Source organism: Tamandua tetradactyla, chromosome 1 (assembly GCF_023851605.1).
Source record: "Tamandua tetradactyla isolate mTamTet1 chromosome 1, mTamTet1.pri, whole genome shotgun sequence".
NCBI classification, from domain to species: Eukaryota; Metazoa; Chordata; class Mammalia; order Pilosa; family Myrmecophagidae; genus Tamandua; species Tamandua tetradactyla.
Genome location: NC_135327.1, coordinates 150,735,937 through 150,754,936, shown reverse-complemented (window position 1 = coordinate 150,754,936; position 19,000 = coordinate 150,735,937). Strand labels below are relative to the sequence as shown.

The 19,000-nt window shown below is 35.8% G+C and overlaps 1 protein-coding gene across 23 annotated transcripts in view; it reads left to right on the top strand.

Moving 5' to 3' along the window:
* IMMP2L (inner mitochondrial membrane peptidase subunit 2) overlaps nt 1-19,000 on the top strand; it is a 980,891-nt gene that overhangs the window by 57,632 nt on the left and 904,259 nt on the right. For all 23 annotated transcript variants that reach the window (XM_077168209.1, XM_077168231.1, XM_077168171.1 and 20 more), the window contains one exon: nt 18,184-18,287. In XM_077168209.1, coding sequence (XP_077024324.1) covers nt 18,184-18,287 — 104 coding nt within the window. The remainder of the gene's footprint in view (nt 1-18,183; nt 18,288-19,000) is intronic.

The window sequence follows — 19,000 nt, the reverse complement described above, 5'->3', positions numbered from 1 at the left end:
CAAAAAATCCTTAGATGTTTTTCTGCCATGTAATTTTTTTTTTCTTTTTTTACACAGGCAGGCACCAAGAATCAAACTCAGGTTTCTGCCATGGCAGGTGAAAATTCTGCCACTGAACCACTGTGGCTTGCCCTGCCATGTGATTTTTAACAGTATATAGCACATGTTTTAACCATTATTTATTTAATCAGTATCTGTTGTTGGCTCACTTTTCCACTGTACTGATGTATGATGAGCATCTTTGTACATATTTCTAATTAAGATAATTACTAGGTGTGATATTGTGAGGTCTAAGGATAAGATCATTTTGAAGACTTTCGATATATTTTGGTAGATTACCTTTCAGGTAATTTGTGAAGATTTTTATTCATTCAAGAAATGTATAGCAGTGCCTATAAAACTTTGATATGTAATTCTATTGTGCATAGAATATACAGTACACTATTAGGCTAATTAAAATTTGGCGATTTAGTATATTTCCAGTAAAAATAAATATGGCTATATGTTCATTTTTATTTTATTAATATAGCTTGAAAGACTTTTTTTAATAAATAAAATTTAAGAAATTATTTTTATGTGAATAGAATTTCATGCAGAAGTGCTAAAAGGAGGAAAATATTCATTCCATCTTTAAGTAGGGGAACACTGAAGATCCATAGGTATGTGAATAAGGCAATAAAATTAGAACATAGTTATTTTAAGAAAGTCTTTTAGTACTCTTTTTGAATAAAATATTATTAGATCTGCGCGGGCAGTGGTGGCGCAGTGGCAGAGTTCTTGCCTGCCATGCCGGAGACCCAGGTTCGTTTCCTGGTGCCTGCACATGTTAAAAAAAAAAAAAGAAAAGATCATCAAAAATGTTATTAGATCTCAAAGTGAAGAATCCTGTTAACTAGCATACTACCTGAAACAGAGTTGGAATTCTATAGTTATTCAATGATGGATGAAAGAATAAAAGAAAACATGAATGAGTTTTTATAATTCTACATTCTTGACAAAGACAGTCCTTTTTCTATTATGTTATAAGTCAGTCTTGTGAATTATATAGCTCTTTTCCATCTCATCCAGGCCATGTTGAAGGTATACTTATGTGAGTAGAGAGAGGCTGCCAGGACTTTATGGTCAAGGTGGAGTGACTGGCCATGGCTGGATTCTAAGGTGATCTTTGGAAGAGAGGTTTCTAATTGGAACTTCATGACACTACTAGATGCTCCTTTAGGAAAACCTCTGTAAGCAGAAGTAAGTGTGAAGAGCCTACCCTTTTTTACTTAATTGTCATGTAGCTAGACTGTAATAAGTATACATTTTCTGAGATTCTTTATTGTTTCCATTTCTTCTTTTTAGCTCAAATGGAATATATATATGAGTTTAGGTTTCAGTCACCTTGCCAGGTATTTTAGTTTGCTAAAGTCTGCAATATACTAGAAATGGATTGGCTTTTACAATGGGGATTTATTAGGTTACAAATTTACGGTTCTAAGGCCATAAAAATGTCCAAATTAAGGCATCCAGAAAAGATACCTTGACTCTGAAGAAAGGCTAATGACACCCGGGGTTCCTTTGGCACATGGGGAGGCAGATGGCAATGTCTGCCTGTCCTTCTCTCCAAAATGCCTCTGTGCTTCTGTGTGTCCTTGCTTGTTCCTGCGTGGGCATTTCTGTCTCTGAGCACTCTCTCTGAAATGTCTCTGTAAATGTCTCTCCCTTAAAGCACTCCAGCAAGCAGATTAAACCCACCTTGAATGGATGGTGTCACGTCTCCATGGAAACAACCTCATCAAAATGTCCTACCCAACAATAGGTCTGCCCCCACAAGATTGGATTAAAAGAACATAACAGATTCAAACCAACACCAGGTGAAGGATCCTATAGTCAAAAAATTTTTAATACAATTTTGAATTGAATGGATTCTTATTATAGAGGGTTAAGTTAAAAGGAGTATGGGTGTGGTGGATTGAATTGTGTATGCCAGTTTGGACATGTTCTTTATCTTGGTCTGTTTTCTTGTGGGTGTGGACTCGTAGTAAGATCTTTTTAGGATGTTACTTTAGTTCAAATATGGCCCAACTGAATCAGATTGGGCTTTAAGTCAGGTTATGAGTCTTTATTAGCACAGTGAAAGTCAGATGGAGAAAGAATTCACAGGAGGCAGCTAGAATTGGAAATCAGCAGAATCTGGAAAAGAAAGGAGAAGATGCCTCCATATGCATTACCATTTGATGGAAAAAAGCAAGGAAAGCCAAAGAAGATAACGATCCCAGAAGGAAGAAAGCCTTCTAGCCTCTAAAACCATGAGCAAATAAATTTCTGTTAAGCCAACCCATTGCATGGTATTTGTTTAGCAACTAAAAAACTAAAACAATGGGTAATAAGCACCCTTTAAATGAGAGAAATGCTCCATTTCTAGTTTAAACATTTTCACAGTCCTGGATTCAGTTATAGTACATTTTATATTATGCATACTAGTAGGACAAATCTGAGTACTCCAGAAGCCATGCAGACAGAATAACAAAAGAAAGAAGGTGGAATTATGGACCATTTTTCCCCAATTCTTTTATGGCTTTGGTATCTAATAATAATTCTATGATCAGAACATACGTTTATCTTCAATATACTTCAATCTTCCTGGTCAGTCAGTTTTGCAGTATTGAAGTTCAAGACAGATCAAGATGGTGGAGTGAGATGTTTCAGGGTTTTCATCCCCTGAAGAAGTTTTGAACAACCGGTAAGAGCTGGCAGAAACATCTTTCTCAAAGCTCTAGAAAATAGTTAAAGACTGTAGTAACAGGGTGAATGCTGAATCAAGAAAAAGGCTACTTTCCTAGCACCCTGGCCTCTCCCCCATTCCTCACTGCTCATTGTAGATTCCTGGTCCTGGTTCTGGTCAGAGCAGAGCAATTGTCGTGTATGTACTCAGTATGTCTGGTCCAGTCTTTCTGGTAATGGCCTGAGGGACTCACCATCCCAGAACATACTCTGCCTGTAGAAGACAGCTCACAGAGCTCTCCTGCAGACTGCTGTGGGAGAGTAGTCATGTCTTGCTGCCCTGGGACAAGAGATTGCTACCTATCGCATCTTATAGTACAAAGTCTGGGACCATGAGGAAATTGTTTCCTAGGGAAGATGGGACTTTGGGAACTGTCTTATTTGGGGAATTGCTAAATCCACATGTGCATGACAAGACCCATGTGCAGAAAGTCTCAAGGAGGTTCCTATGCTTTGGCCTTGAGCTATTCTCTGAACTCACTGTATGAACGAGTCCTGAAAGCGCATTTATTCAGGTCAATTCGCAAAAACTGGAAAAAGTATTTTATGTTTCTCCTCCTTCTCCTTTTTTTTTTGGTTTCCTTAGCTCCTAACATTCAGGGGAAACTGTGTCATAACATTAGCTGGGCATAAGCTTAAAGAATAGATGCCCAAAAGCCTAAATTCCGGAGAAAACACATTAAGATATCCAAATGTCCAGGTTTCAACAAAAGATTATAAAACATTCAAAGAAACAGGGAGCAATGACCCAGGCAAAAGAGAAGATTAAAGCATTAGATTGCCAATGAATGAGGAGCAGACAGGGGACACAACAGAAAAGAACTTTAAAAAACTAATTCTAAATATGTTCAAAGAACTAAAGGAAAACATGGACAAAGAACTAAAGAAAATTAGGAAAACAATGGATGAACCTGAAGAGAATATCAATAGAAGATGAAAATTAAGAAGAAGAGCCAAACAGAACTGAAGACAACAATAACAGAAATTATAATTTCTCTAGAAGAGTTCAAGAGCAGATTGGAACTGGCAGAAGAAAGAACCAGAGAACTTGACAATTGAAATCAGTAAGTATTTACTGATCAGTAAGTATTTAGTAGAAAAAAGAATGAAGAAACATGAACAGAGCCTGAGGAGTTTGTAGGACACCATCCGGCATACCAATAAATGCATATGGGAATCCCAGACAAAGAAGAAAATGAGAGAGAGAATATAAAAGAAAATAATAACTGAAGACTTTGCAAATTTAATGAAATATATGAGCATTCACATACAAGATACTCAGTGAACCCCAACCAAGATGGAGCCAAATAGACTCATATTGAAGCATATTATATTCAAACTGTTGAATTCTAAAGATGAAGAGAGAATTTGAAAGCCATAAGAGAGAAGCAATGTGTCACATATAAGAAAGCCTCAATAAGTTTTAGTACCAATTTGTTGTTGGAAATCATGGAGGCAAGAAGACTGTGGGATGACATAAATTTAAAGGTCTGAAAGCAAAAAATTGCCAAACAAGAATTTTATTTCTAGCAAAACTCTTTTTCAAAAATGGAGAGATTAAGATATGCCCAAATAAAATCTGAGTGTGTTCATCACCAGTAGACTGGTCAATAGATCCAAGCTAAATGAAGAAATGAGCATCTCCAGAAAAGAAATGAAATGGGTAAATAAAAATTGCAGTACTATTGTATTTTTGGTTTTTAACTCGACTTAAAAAAAAATTCCTTAAGCATCTAAAAGGCAAATGCATAAAATGTAATGATAAATCCTTGGATTTTACTCATAATATAGAAACATGTAATTTGTGACAAGAACTATATAAAGTTGAGGGGGACATAGGGTTATAGGAACATAGTTTGGGTATGCTATTGAAGTTAGGTTGGTATCAGAGGAATTGGAATTGTTATAGATTTAAGATGTTAAATTTAAATCCCATCGGCTTAAACATATTTCTACAAAGACAGTATAAAAAATATGCAAGCTCATAGAGAGAAAGAAAGTAGAATAAAAGTTGCCAAGGGCAGGCGGCAGGGGGAATGGGCCATTAGTACATAATGAAGGTAAGGATTTCTCTTTGAGTGGATAGGAAAGTTTTAGTAATGGATGGTGGTGAGGGCACCATAACATTGTGAATGTGATTACTCTTTCTGAATGGTGTGTTTGGGAGTGGCTTAGATGGGAAGGTTTATGTCGTATATGTTTTCTCAAAATTAACAAAAAGAAGAAAAAACAACTAAAGAGACGATGACAATTAAATGCATATGCTGTGCGGGATGGTATATAATAAGGGTAGAGAAAAGGCTCAAAAAGTCGTGATTGGGATGTATGAAAAATTGGAATATAGATTGTAAGCTTTAAATCAATGTTAAATTTCTTAAACTTGATAACTGGACTTAAGGTGATTGCATAAATGAATATACTGGTTCTTAGGAAATGTACTTGGCAGTATTAAGTATTCAAGGAGGATGATGTATACAGCCTACACTCAAGTATTTAGAAAAGGATTCATGAATAGATAAGTGGATAGATAAATAATAGAGCACATGTCACAAAATGTTAAAATTGGTGGATCTAGATGTCTGGAGTTTTGGGGTAGTTTGCAGTTCTTTGTATTGAGTTTGTATATTTTTGTAAATGTTCTGAAAGTTCTAAAGTATTTCAAAATAAAAATGTTCAAAACAGTACTATTTCAGTTTCTTTATTTTATTTTTAAGCTAATAGTCTCTCCCTTAATTATTTTTCTAAAATAATTGTCCTCCTAAAAAGGTCTGAGGTCTGCTGTTTTCTCATGGCTACAACAGGGGACCATCTCATTTGAAGGCACAAAAATTACTCTTTAAACTTTGTAGCTTGCATATAGCCAAAAAGGTGGTGATTGTTACAGGTCTGAAAAGGTCAAAGGTATTGATTTCAATGAAGTTAGGTTAAAGCCAGGCTTTGTTGGTGTACTATAGGCAGTGAATCATAGGCTCTGAACTTCTTTTTAATTGAAAAAGAGGAATTTGTAGCAAAAAGTCATAACGAAAATCATATCATTTATTGATTGCAGTTAAATCTTACAAGGCAAGAAATCTATCATGACTCTGTTGAATTCTCTAGGAGAGTTTTATTTCTCTAAACCAAGACATAAATTCTCCCCAAACTACATATGATTTGAACTTAGACACAGCTGAGAATTTAGGATACCCTGACTATATTTGTTTGTAGGAGGAATAAAAATCCTTATGTGTAGTCTTTTTCTTTTTTTTTCAGATGCAGCTTCATTCACTGTTTTAACATAATTACATTACAATTAGGTAGTATTGTGCTGTCTATTTTTGAGTTTTTGTATCTAGTCCTGTTGCACAGTCTGTATCCCTTCAGCTCCAATTACCCATTATCTTACCCTGTTTCTAACTCCTGATGGTCTCTGTTACCAATGAAATATTCCAAGTATGTGTAGTCTTTTTAAATCATTATTTTTTTTAATTAGAGAAGCTATAGATTTATAGGAAAATCATGTAAAAAAAACGCAGTGTCCCCATATATCCCCGGTTTATTTTGCTAGGCTGCTGAAAGCAGATACTATGAAATGGGTTGGCTCACAGTTTTGAGGCTAAGAAAAATGTCCAAATCAAGACAGTGCTTTCTTCTCTAAGATTGGCTGCTAGTGATTTTTGACTCATCTGCCACATGTAAGGCACATGATGGCATCTGTTTGTCTCTCCTTTCTCTTCCAGGTTTTTTTTGGTTTTCAGTTTCTTACTTCCATGGCTTTCTCTCTTTCTCTCTGTATTCATCCCATTTATAAAGGATTCCAATAGGAGATTAAGACCCACCCTGGGACATACCTCAACTGATGAGACCTCATCAAAAGGTCCTACTTACAGTAGGTTTACACCACAGGAATGAGTAGTTTTATGAACATGATTTTCTGGGGTATATACAGTTCCACACTACCACACTTTGCATTAGTGTGGAACCTTTCTTACAAGATGTAAGAATATTAAAATTGTGCCATTAACCATAGTCCATAGTTTACATTGGGTATATTTTTTTCACATATGCCACCCTTTTAGTAACACCTTGCATTAGTGCTATACATTTGTTATAATTCATGAAAGAACATTTTTATACTTGTACTATTAACTATAGTCATCATTTACAATAGGGTTCACTGTGTTAATACGGTTGAAAAAAATCATGATTAATTTTTCAATTTTTATTATAGTCATATATGCTGTAAAATTTATCCTTTTAACCACATTCCCATATATAATACAGTGTTATTAACTATACACATGCTACTGTGCTACCCTTATCACCATCCATTTCCACAAATGAGCAATCAACCTAAATAGAAATTCTGTACAAATTAAGCATTAATTTCCCATTCTCTACCTCCAAACCAGGCTCTGGTAACCTATATTTTATTAACATGCTGTATTACTTTAATTGATTTTCTTGTGTTGAACCATCCTTGCATCCCTGGCATAAACCCCACTTGGTTGTGGTGTAGAATTCTTTTAACGTGTTGTTGGATTTGATTTGCTAGTATTTTGTTGAAAATTTTTGCATCTGTGTTCATCAGGCGGATTGGCCTATAGTTTTCCTTTCTTGTAGCATCTTTATCCAGTTTTGGTACTAAAATGATACTAGCTTCATAAAATGAGTTAGGTAATGTTCCTTTTTCCTCAGTTTTTTTGAAAAGTTTGAGCAGGATTGGTATTAATTCTTATTTGGAATGTCTGATAAAATTCCCCTGTGAAGCCGTCTGGCCCTTGGCTTTTCTCTTTAGGAAGATTTTTGATGACTGATTGAATCTTTTTCTTTGTGATTGGTTTGTTGAGATCTATTTCTTCCTGTGTCAGTGTAGCTTGTTTGTGTTTTTCCAGGAATTTATCCATTTCATCTAAGTTGTCTAGTTTGTTGGCATATAGGTGTTCATAGTATCCTCTTATGATTTCTTTTATTTCTTCAGGGTCTGTGGTAACACACCCCTTCTCATTTCTCATTTTGTTTATTTGCATCCTCTCTTTTTTTCTTTGTCAGTCTTGCTAGTGGCCCATCAATTTTATTGATTTTCTCAAAGAACCAACTTTTGGTTTTATTGATTCTTTCTACTGTTCTGTTGTTCTTCCATTCATTTATCTCTACTTCATTCTTTGTTATTTCTCTTCTTCTATTTGCTTTGGGATTTATTCGTTGTTCTTTCTGAAGTTCCTCCAGGTGAGCAGTCAAGTCCTCGATTTTTGCTTTTTCTTGTTCTTTAATATAGGCATTTAGGGCAATAAATTTCCCTCTCAGCACAGCCTTTGCCACATCCCATAAGTTCTGATATGCAGTATTCTCATTTTCATTCATCTTCAGGTAGCTAGTGATTTCTCTAGTAGTTTCTTCTTTGACCCACTGATTGTTTAAGATTGTGTTATTTAATTTCCATTTATTTGTGAAAGTTCTCATTCTTTGGTGGTTATTGATATGCACCTTCATTCCATTGTGATCAGAGAAACTGATTTGAATAATTTCAGTGATTTTAAATTTATAAAGACCCTCTTTTGTGCCCTAGCATATGATCTATCATGGAGAATGTTTCATGAGCACTAGAAAGGAATGTATATCCTGGTGTTTTGGGGTGTAATAACCTAGATATGTCTGTTAGGTGTAATTCATTTATCAAGTTGTTTAACTTCTCTGTTTCCTTGTTATCTTCTGTCTGGTTGTTCTGTCTATAGAGGAGAGTGGTGTATTGAAGTCTCCTACTATTATTGTTGAAGCATCTATCGCTCCCTTCAGTTTTGCCAATGTCTGTCTCATGTAATTTGGAGCTCCTTGATTGGGAGCATAAACATTTATGATTGTTATTTCTTCTTGGTGAATTGTCCCTTTTATTAAAAATAATGTCCTTCTTTGTCTCTGATGATGTCTTTACATTTAAAGTCTATTTTGTCCAATGTTAGTATAGCTAGTTCTGCTTTCTTTTGGTTACAACTTGCATGGAACATCTTTTTCCATCCTTTCACTTTCAATCTATTTGCATCCTTGTGTCTAAGATGAGTGTCTCGTAAGCAGCATATTTCTGGATTATATTTCTTAATCCATTCTGCCAACCTGTATATTTTAATTGGTAAATTAATTGAATCCATCATCTTATCTTTCTGGAAAGATAGTATTTCTTGTAGGGCCGGTCTCTTGTTGACACATTCTTTCAGGACTTGTTTTTGAAACCTTTAATTGGTCCCTTGATTTTGAAGGACAATTTAGCTGGTTACAGAATTCTTGGCTGGAAGTCTTTTTCTTTCAGGATCTTAAATATATCGTACCACTGCCTTCTCGCCTCCAGAGTGCTGGTTGAGTAGTATGAACTTAGTCTTATTTGGTTTCCCTTGTATGTAGTAGATTGTTTTTCTCTTGCCGCTTTCAGGATTTTCTTCTTCTCTTCAACATTTGACAGATGCTTAGTATGTGCCTTGGGGAAGGCTTATTTGAATTTATTCTGTTAGTATTTCTTTGGGCTTCTTTAACTTTTATATTTATGTCCTTTATGAAGGTTGGGAAGTTTTCCCCCATTATATCCTCAACTACTTTTCCTAGCCCTTTTCTCCTTCTGGGACACCAATGACTCTGCGCTTTGTTTTGTTTATAATTTCCCTGAGTTCCCATTCAATTTTTTCCATTGTTTTTGAAATTTGCTGTTTTGAGTCTTTGCAGACTGTTTTGAAGACAGTCTTTCCTGTCCTCTATATCACTTATTCTTTCTTCTGTCTCTTCAAATCTGGTGTTGTGTGCCTCTAGTATGTTTTTTATTTGGTCAGCAGAGCCTTTAATCTCTGATATCTGCTATTGTTCTATTTATTCTTTCAAATTCCTCTTTGTGCTCTTCTACTGTCTTCTTGATCTCCTTTATGTCATTTGCTATCCCACTTATTTTATTAAGTAGAGTTGTATGAACATCTTTTATTAGTTCTTCCAACATCTGTGTCTCCTCTGGTGTTTTAATTTGGTCATTAGGCAGGACCGTATCTCTGCATTGTGATATGCTTAGTGATCTTCTGATGTCTTCATCGCTTGTAAATATCTTGATTGATTTACTTTGGGAGTTGATTTCTTTCAGTAATCTAAGGCCTTGTGTTTGTAAGATGGTTGTACAGCAGGTAGCAGGGCACGGGCTGGAGCATTCAGTACAGTGATTTGTTTCAGGGCAGATATGGGTGCAGGTTGGGGATGTTAGGCTGATGCTTGTGAACGTGGGTGCCCAGTGGCCAGTGAGAATGTAGCTGTGCGGGTGCAGCGGTCTGGGGGGCATAACCCTGGTGTGCACTGGTCTAAGGCACAGGGCCCTTTGTCCATGTGCATAGAGCTGTGGCAGCAGTTCAGCATTATGCCTTCATGGATTGGGGGCAGATGTGACCTGGCTGTGCAGGTCAGCACTTTTTCAGAGCTGGGAAGTGAGGCTGAGGGTTGTGTGTGCATGCGTGGTTCTAAGACTGCTGTAAAGCACAGCTCCCAGAGCTGAATGACGTGATTGGGGGCCAAGTGCATGCGTGGGCCTGGGAGTGCCATCAAGGAATGCACTGAGCTCAGGGAGAGTGGGGCGAGGCTGTGCAACACTATGGGAAGGAGGCAGGGGTAGCTTAAGTATGGAGTTTAGTGCCTGCAACCTTTATGTGCGGGCAGCAGCCTGCAGGCAACAGGGAGGGGGAGGTAGTACTCTGGAGGTGTGCAGGTGAGGTGGGTTGGGCTGTACTTGGGGTGGTTGTTTGGGGCAGGCACGTGCACTGGGGGTTGATGGGGTGGGGCATCTGGAGTGTGGGGAATGGGAGGGGGTGATAGAGTTCAGATGCATGGTGTATGGGGTGAGTCGCCGGTCACTGGGCTGTGCTGGTGAGGGTAGCACACCCAAGGAATGCAGCCTGGCTTACTTCCTAGTCATGTTTACCCATCTGTGCACTCCTGTGGGCTCCATGGCTCCATGCCTCCACACCAGGCTCCAGCTTTCTGCCTCTCAGTCCCTTGGCCTCTGCAACTAGGGCTGGCCTTTGTGGTGCATAAGGCTCTCCCAAGGTTAGCCACATTCCTGAATCGCCGCCTCAGTTGCCCTCCTGTCCCTTCCCTAACTTTTCTGTGGAGCAGTGCTCATCTTGAGCTGCTCTAGTTGGCCATCTTCCCGGAAATCTGGTACAGTTTTTAAGATGGCAGTTTTTGTGCAGTTGTTTCCTCTGTGTTCCTTTTCTGGGAATCTTGATCTGTTCCGTTTTTATGCAGAGTTTTCTCTCCAGCTCCTATGATTTATTTAAATTCTGCCCCTTACTCCTTGTCCCCTTTCCCTTACACCTTTAGTTTAATCTTACCCTGTCATAGTTCAATTCAAAATACACCCTGCATCTTTTTTTTTTTTTTTTGGCTCTGAAGCTCTTCTGCCCCCAGTTTTCCTTTTTAGAATATCCTGTCCTATGGAGCCAAATGTAGTTAATACAGAAAGGTGGGTCATTCCATTTTTTTTTTAGTTGGTTCAACCAATAGAAACTGAATAAAGAGGGTATACTTCTTGCCAGCACTTCTGGAGTGGTCTTTCTCTCTCCCGCCCTCCCCTTTGGGGCTCTTTTAAATGCAGCAGCAGGCTTGTTTTCTGTCTTGGATCTTGCAGACTGTGGTGCCCTGTGCTGGGGTATGTGTGGGTTCTGATGGCAGTTGGAACCCAGTAGTTGCTGCCTCTGAGCAACTCCCAAGCTGCATGGGACTGAATGATGGGGAGGGTCCTGGACTGTCAGGTACAGGACAGAAATTTCCTACTGATATTTTTCTTTTTCTTCGAGTCAGCATTTATGGTGGTTTTCTCCAGTCTCAATCATCCTTCTGAATTCTAAGCAAATGATATTTGTCCTTTATTAGTTGATTCTCTAGGGACACTTTTTCAGGGGATGCCTTACATTGTCATGCTGATGACATCACCTCTGCTTAATCATAGTCTTTGATATAGCATTAAAATTCAACTTGTGTATTGTACTTATTTAAAAAACAGACTTGATATTTGCTGTTTCTAGATTTAGCATGGTTTATTAACATTTATTGAAATCTACTGACTTACATTGTCCTTTTTAGAGTTATTATATGGTTCTTAGAGGAAAGTTCATAATGCAATAAGCCCTTTAATGTAATAGACATTTTCCAAATGAATGCATGTTTATTATTAAAAAAATATATGCTACACAGTTAGAAAAAAAGAAAAATAAGAAGCTAATCATTACCTCATCAGACAGAGGTAAGAACTTAGTTTATACATTTTTTTATATTTTAATATATATCTATTTTTAAAAATTAAAATGTCTAACATGTGTTCATAACTTTTTAAAAAAACTGCTTTTTCATTCAAAATGCCATGACTTATTCCTGAATGTCCATAAGTGACATTAGTTTTAATGGTTACATAGTATACCATAATTTGGTTGTAGCATAGTTTGTTATTCAATTTTTATTATTTTACATTTCTGTTCTTTGTAGGTTTCCCCTCCTAATATATATAGTATTGTGATAAAGATATTTGTAACTAAATATTTGTGCATATTGAAAAAAACTTTTTAAATTTAATTTCTAGAGACTGAACAGTTGATATCCAAAATAAAAGCATGGTACCTGACTTGCTGAAAAGGATAAAGAAACATTCTATAAAGAATTTAGAAATGAGGAGTAGAATTTTATGCTTAGAGACTTTCAATTTAGTATTTAACATGAATAAGATACAGTATGATATATATAAGTTTAATTTACCTGGAGTTTTGTGGACAGAATTCTGCATTTGATTTTGTTACTTTTTATTTTCTGTTGCTATTGTCATCTTTTCATTATATTTGTTGACTGTTTACTCTGTATCATGCAGTGTAAGAACTTTTTGTATATCTGGATCATCTCATTTACTTCTCACAGCAGCCTTATAATAGATAAATGGTACTGCAATTCCCATTTTATAGATGAGGAAAATAAGCCTTAGAAGGATTAGATAATTTGTTTAGGATAATATGGCTAGGAAGGAGATGGAGTCAAGACTTGAACACAGTTTCCTGTCTTTAGACCAAGGTACTATCTGGAAAATGTCTCTACATCTTTTGATTTCTAATTTTTGTGGTCCATGGTAGAAAGAGTCTTTGAAGAAAAGAGGAGGAAGACAGCTGCCAAGCTTGTTTTGTTCCTTGCAGGTAATCTCAGAGATTGTCAGTGATTTTCCCCTTTCTACTGGGAATCTCCTTGATTACTAGGAGAAACATATCGAAAGCAGTCACACACTTTGAAATACATGGTGTAAACTCTGCGTTAAATATTCTCTGAGTTTGTTTATTGCCAAAAACGTTATTATTTTAAGTTGGCCATAGTCTTAATATCTCTGGGAATCTAGGATTTAAAATATTAGCAACATGACAAGAAAATATAGACTCTCCAGTCATATCAGATTACCAAAATTTATGACTTTTAATTTAGATTTGATTATATAAACTTCTTTGACTAGAAAAGACTGCTTTTTCCTTTTTCACCATTAGGAGCATAACTGAAGCATTAACTGCCTTTCCCCCAAAGAAAATTAAGATGTAAAATTTCTAAGTAATAATGTAGCTTACTAATTTTTCTAAAACAACCTCATCCAAATTAGGCTTTTTTTCATTTCCTGTATACATTTTTCATTTTGATTTGCTGCATTATTTTTCGTCTCAAAATTAGTTTTAAAGAACTTGGGAAGTAAAGCGATTTTTCTTGAATTTTTTTTTATTGAAGTACAAAGGACTATTTTTTTTACAGTGATATAGGAACAGTTTCCCGGTACAAGAAGTATGTTCTTTATGTTGAGTGTTACTTATATTTATAAACAAATAGTAAAGATAATTGTCATTTTATTTAATTGCAATTAGCATTATTTCCTTATGGATAATAATTAAGCATCATTCAACTTTAATCCTAATATTTAAGTTGCCTGTCTTGATGACAAAACTTTTTGCTACACTTACTCATTCAGAATATATTTTCATTAAAAGAGATATGTACAGGGAGTGCAAGGGTAGTTCAGTGGTAGAATTCACGCCTGCCATGTGGGAGACCCGGGTTCCATTGCTGGCCCCTGCACTTCCCAAAACAAACAAACAAGAAACAATCAAATGAAAAACCAACCAAACAAAAAATTCAACAAATCATGCTTCAATGGAATACTCACATGGAAAATTAATGAAATGTGACCCCTGCCATACAAAAAAAAAAAAAAAGATGTGTACATTGTTTTGATAATGCAGATTGCTTAGAGGCCATCTTATTTTAATGTGTTTTAAAAAATCTTCGGTCTCCTTTTAAACTGTAAAGAATGGACATTATTTTTGGGCCACTGTTCTGGGATTGGGCATACTAAAATGAATAAGACACAGTTCATGTAATTGAGAAGCATAAAGCTGAGTGAATGAGTCATGTGTGTAGGCAGATACCCATAACATGTTTAAGAACTAAAATTGAAATTTGCTTAGATTGTTATGGGAGCACAGATGTAGGTGTGATTAATTTAGCCTTGTAAGTGAGAGGAAAGGTACAAGAAAATTGTATGGCTTCCTGTATAAAATCAAATAAGGTCTTCAAATGTTGACTGATGATTCTAATATTTTACTATCTGAAATTATGTATGCTTCCTTCTCATTTTTTCTCCCTGCATAAATCCTTAGCTTAAAAATGTGCTACCTTTGATTTCTAATAAGTAGCATTAGAATGGTAGGGTGGATGATTGATTCTACAAGGGGAAGATGAAACCCAGGTTCAAGATTTGAATCTATGGGGATTCTTCTGTCCCTAGACTTGGAGCACCAGGTTATAATTTCCCCAAAGTAACTGTAGGATTTCTTTTTCCCCTTCAGCTTCATAGAGAGCCACAGAGTCTCATGAGCCTTGCAAGACAAGTAAAATTTTCCCCATGAGGAAAGCCTCTCCATGAGGGAAAACCTTATGTTGGGAATCTCAAAGAGAGAATTAGAAATTGAGGATGACTCAAGAATCTCCTAGAGTGGGAAAGAGGGTGAACGGTAATATTAGCTGAGAAGGAGACTATAGAAGTATATTTGAGGGCGAATAGAATAGGAGCTCTGCATTTGATATGCTAGTTTGGGGAGTGTTTGGGAATTTCATTCATTGTAATTTCCGTTAAGATTTATTAATCACCTGCTAAGTGTCCAGGCTTTAAGAACACATGATCAATTCTAAATAATCTATTCTCACAATGCTTACATAGAGAAAGACAAGTCTTCCATTATAAAAGTTTATTAAATATACTACAATAGAGGTAAGCATGGGGTATAATGGGAAACGGGTGGTTTTTGAACAATTCAGATTAGGATGATGAATAATAGGGAGAAGGAGAGGTGAGAAGTGTTATGAAAGAATTCCTGTGAGATTGCCTTACGGAATTCAATGTTTGCTTTGACGTATGAGTTAACCAGATGAGGGAAGATCAAGAGGAGGAAACCTCTGAGGCAGAAATATTTGTTTATATAATATCTTGGAGATGTGAGAAAATAAGTATAGGGAACTGCTTATGGTTGAATTTCATGGTAGGAACTAAGTAAGTAGGAATTGAGAGGGTCTTGCAGATTGTGTGTGTCTTGATTTTTATCTTGAAGATGGTAGTGATGGTAGTGTTATTGTTGGTGGGAAGCTAATGCAGAATTTTAAGCAGGGAAATTACTTGATCGGTGACATGCCCAGTGACCAGTTGGAAAAATATGTTTGAAGCTCAGAAAAGATTTGGAGTTGGAGAATAAATTTAACTAGGATTTTGGGGGCGCAAGGGTAGTTCAGTGGTAGAATTCTCTCCTGCCATGTGGGAAGCTGGGTTTGATTCCCAGCCCATGCAGTTCCCAAAACAAAGAAAGAAAGAGAAAAAATAAACAAAAACTCAACAAATGTTGCTGCAATAACGAGATACTCACATGGAAAGAGAATGAAATGTGACCCCCACCATACAGCATACAAAAAAAAAAAAAAAAACCCTAGAATTTTATAATAATAAATAAGAGGTAAACAGAAATTTAACTGGCAGTATACTAGGTATTTCTGTAAAAAGTGCTATGGATGGAGTATGGGAGGAGGAAGAAATGATTTGGAAGTATGCATTTAGGAGCATTGAGTGTATGGTTAGTATTTGAAACTGAGAATACCAGTGAGCTTTTCCAAGGAAAAAAAGTAATGGCAGAGGTGAAAGAACTAAAGATAAAACTCTGGGAAAAAGCAAATTTTATGAGATAATGTTTTAAGAGTCATCTAAAACCATGTTTTAACACTATGGATTGTATAATCAATTATTTATAATTAATATAATAGTTGTGAAAACATTTTAAAAACATGTATTTAGGTAAGAGTAGAAAATATCAGGGTGCATGTAGTATAGGTAAAAATTATGTTGTGAAACTTTTGAAAATATCAGGGTGCATGTACTATAGGTAAAAATTATGTTGTGAAACTTTTTATTTAGATGTATGTGTGTGTGTGTATATATGTACCAGGTACAGTGTAAAATGTGTTTCCTACTTTGAGTCATAGTCATAAACTTTGGAACGTTACCAACAATAGCGCAATCAGAAATAATTAAATCACTGTTATTATTACATGTCACATTTTTGGATGGTATCGTATTAGAGGCACTGGAATAATCTTATCAGAGATGCACATGAAATAAAAAGCACTGAGCCTAGTAGTTCACAAATATTTACCATCATGACGAAAGGGAAAACCATCTTTGCTTATATTTTCTTGTTAACATTAAAACTCTATATTTATTCATTCAAAAGATATTTATTTGAGACTTAATATGCATGACCTGTGTTAGGTTGTCCAGTTCTGGGCAAGATACGGTCCTACCTCTAGGAGCTAACAATTTAATACAAGGGATAAGAGAAATGTAGTGTATGGAAGTATTACATGGAATCCTCAGATTCAGAAGGAGAAATGTTGTTTTTTAAATAGTAGATGGCTGTGTAAATCTGACATAGTATTATTATAACCATTGCTGCTACTAAATTGCTTGGGTATCATAAAGTGACATGTAAATTGGGCCTTAATTCATAGAATGTTGGCAGATGAGATGAGGGGGATGGGACTGTTGTAGGCAGAAGGAGAATCATGGAAGTTTGAAAGTACAATGAAAAAGCAGTAAATGGTGAGTGGTCCAGACTGACTCGCAGATAGAGCCCCTAAATTGATATAATGGTAGGTTGTGCCAGAATGTGGAACATTGGAATGTAAAACCAAGGAATATGAGTGATATGGATTTTGGAAGTCTTTAGGTTTTGCTTGTGAGTAACTATTAGACAAAAATGACATTTGCCTAAGACTGAAGATTCCAGAACCTACTGGCATATTCTATCCCTGAAAGATACGTGGAAATTCAGCCCTGGAAAGTCCATGCTGTTTTATCACCCGCTGAGCCTTTGTCCTGGAGAAACAGCTGGGTCTCTTGGAGCTCACATGGCTCTTTTGGCTTAGTCTAAATGTGCTGGCTGAACAACCTCCTTAGTCCTTATTCCCCTCCCTCCAACGCTGTTCTCAGACTTCACTGTTCTGATGGCAAGGCAAAAAAAACAATGAACCCAGCAAAAGTACAATGGGAAAGGGATTTTCTCTTTACAGCCCAGAAAGTCTCTGTTGGGCCCCATTCACTACATCAGTTTTGTAGGAGAAAGAATTCAAAGAAATTAGGGAAAGAGGAGCCTGTAAGACACTGAAACTCAGACATTAAGCTTCATGGATCATGAATCAAATTTTTGTGCCTTGATGACATTTCACTTTCAGATGATAGCTTACCCAAAATGTACCTCAATTCTTGCCCCATCAAACCTTAGGCATATCTAGACTCGTCTGAATCGGGATGAAAGTTGCTTATTAAGCTTGAACTGGAACCAGGGCATTTGCTTCATGCATTCTTAAGAAAAGAGAGCTCTAGTTAGGGAATCACCGCATTTCTCACGGTTGTATCACTGCTTCTCCTCTCTTCATTTCTTCATATGGTTCTTTTTCTGTTTGGGTTTGAGATTATTTCTTCCCCTCAGGTGAAACAATGATGTATGCTACTATTGAATTAGATGTTATCTATATATTCTGTCTGGAGGTTTGACTCACTTTTTCTTCGTTTTTTTTTTTAATATTTCTTAAAGCTTTCCCTCCTTCTTTACTAGAGTTTAGGAAAGATTTGAATATCTAGCACATTTTTCTTTCAAATAAGTATAGATGATTTATTTTTCTGCTTCATCTCTGAGGAATTCCAATGAGTCTTTTTGAAAACTCATCATTTGTATTTACTTTAGCACAGCAATTTATTGAAAGATACTATATTAGAGATGTTTTGTGTACTCAGCTAGTGCTATGAAGTACAAAGAACCATGAAGATTGAAAAAAATGATAGATATGCCTCTCTTTATATTTTAGCCTTCTTTGAATCCTGGGGGAAGCCAATCATCTGATGTAGTGCTTTTGAACCACTGGAAAGTTAGGAATTTTGAAGTACAACGTGGTGACATTGTATCATTGGTGTAAGTAAATCAGAAACATAGTATATAAAATTATTTATATTGGTTTATCTGATAATCCACTGTTAATATCATATTGCCAATTATTAAATTCATGAGTACATTTTAAATATAATATATTTTTAAAAATCAATTTTGAAATGTAATAATGCTATAAAAATGAACATTTCTTTTATACTTAAAATATACCAATTATTGACATACTTGGATTTGATAAATTGTTTAAGGAAATGGTGATTAGAAGTTGTTATATTAATTATCAAATAAAGATGTTTGGTATTATTTTAGATTATTTCGAAATTTTACATCTTGGTAAGCAAATTTTATGTTGCCTACAGTTGTTCTTAGTTTGTGTAGCTGTAAAATATTTTTAGAAGATGATCATTATAATGTGAAATTCAGTGACATTTATGTATGTCAGGATTTTAACTGAAAAAGAAAGTTTGGAAGATTAGTAGAATGGAGGCTTTTGTTTGGAACCAAAAGGTGGCACTGTTTCTCTGTTAAAATATTAAGACTGATAAGGAACAAAAATTTCATTCTAGTGTTATTGTAAAAAAGGGAATATCAAAATGTGCTTAACTGACACAATGATATAATACCTAGTCCTAGTTTATGCTTGAATGGTTTAGGTTTGAGATTTTTTGTTTGTTTTAAAAGTAAATATATACTGATAAGACTGCAAGAGAACTTGGCTAATTTCTTCTGGTTCTAGC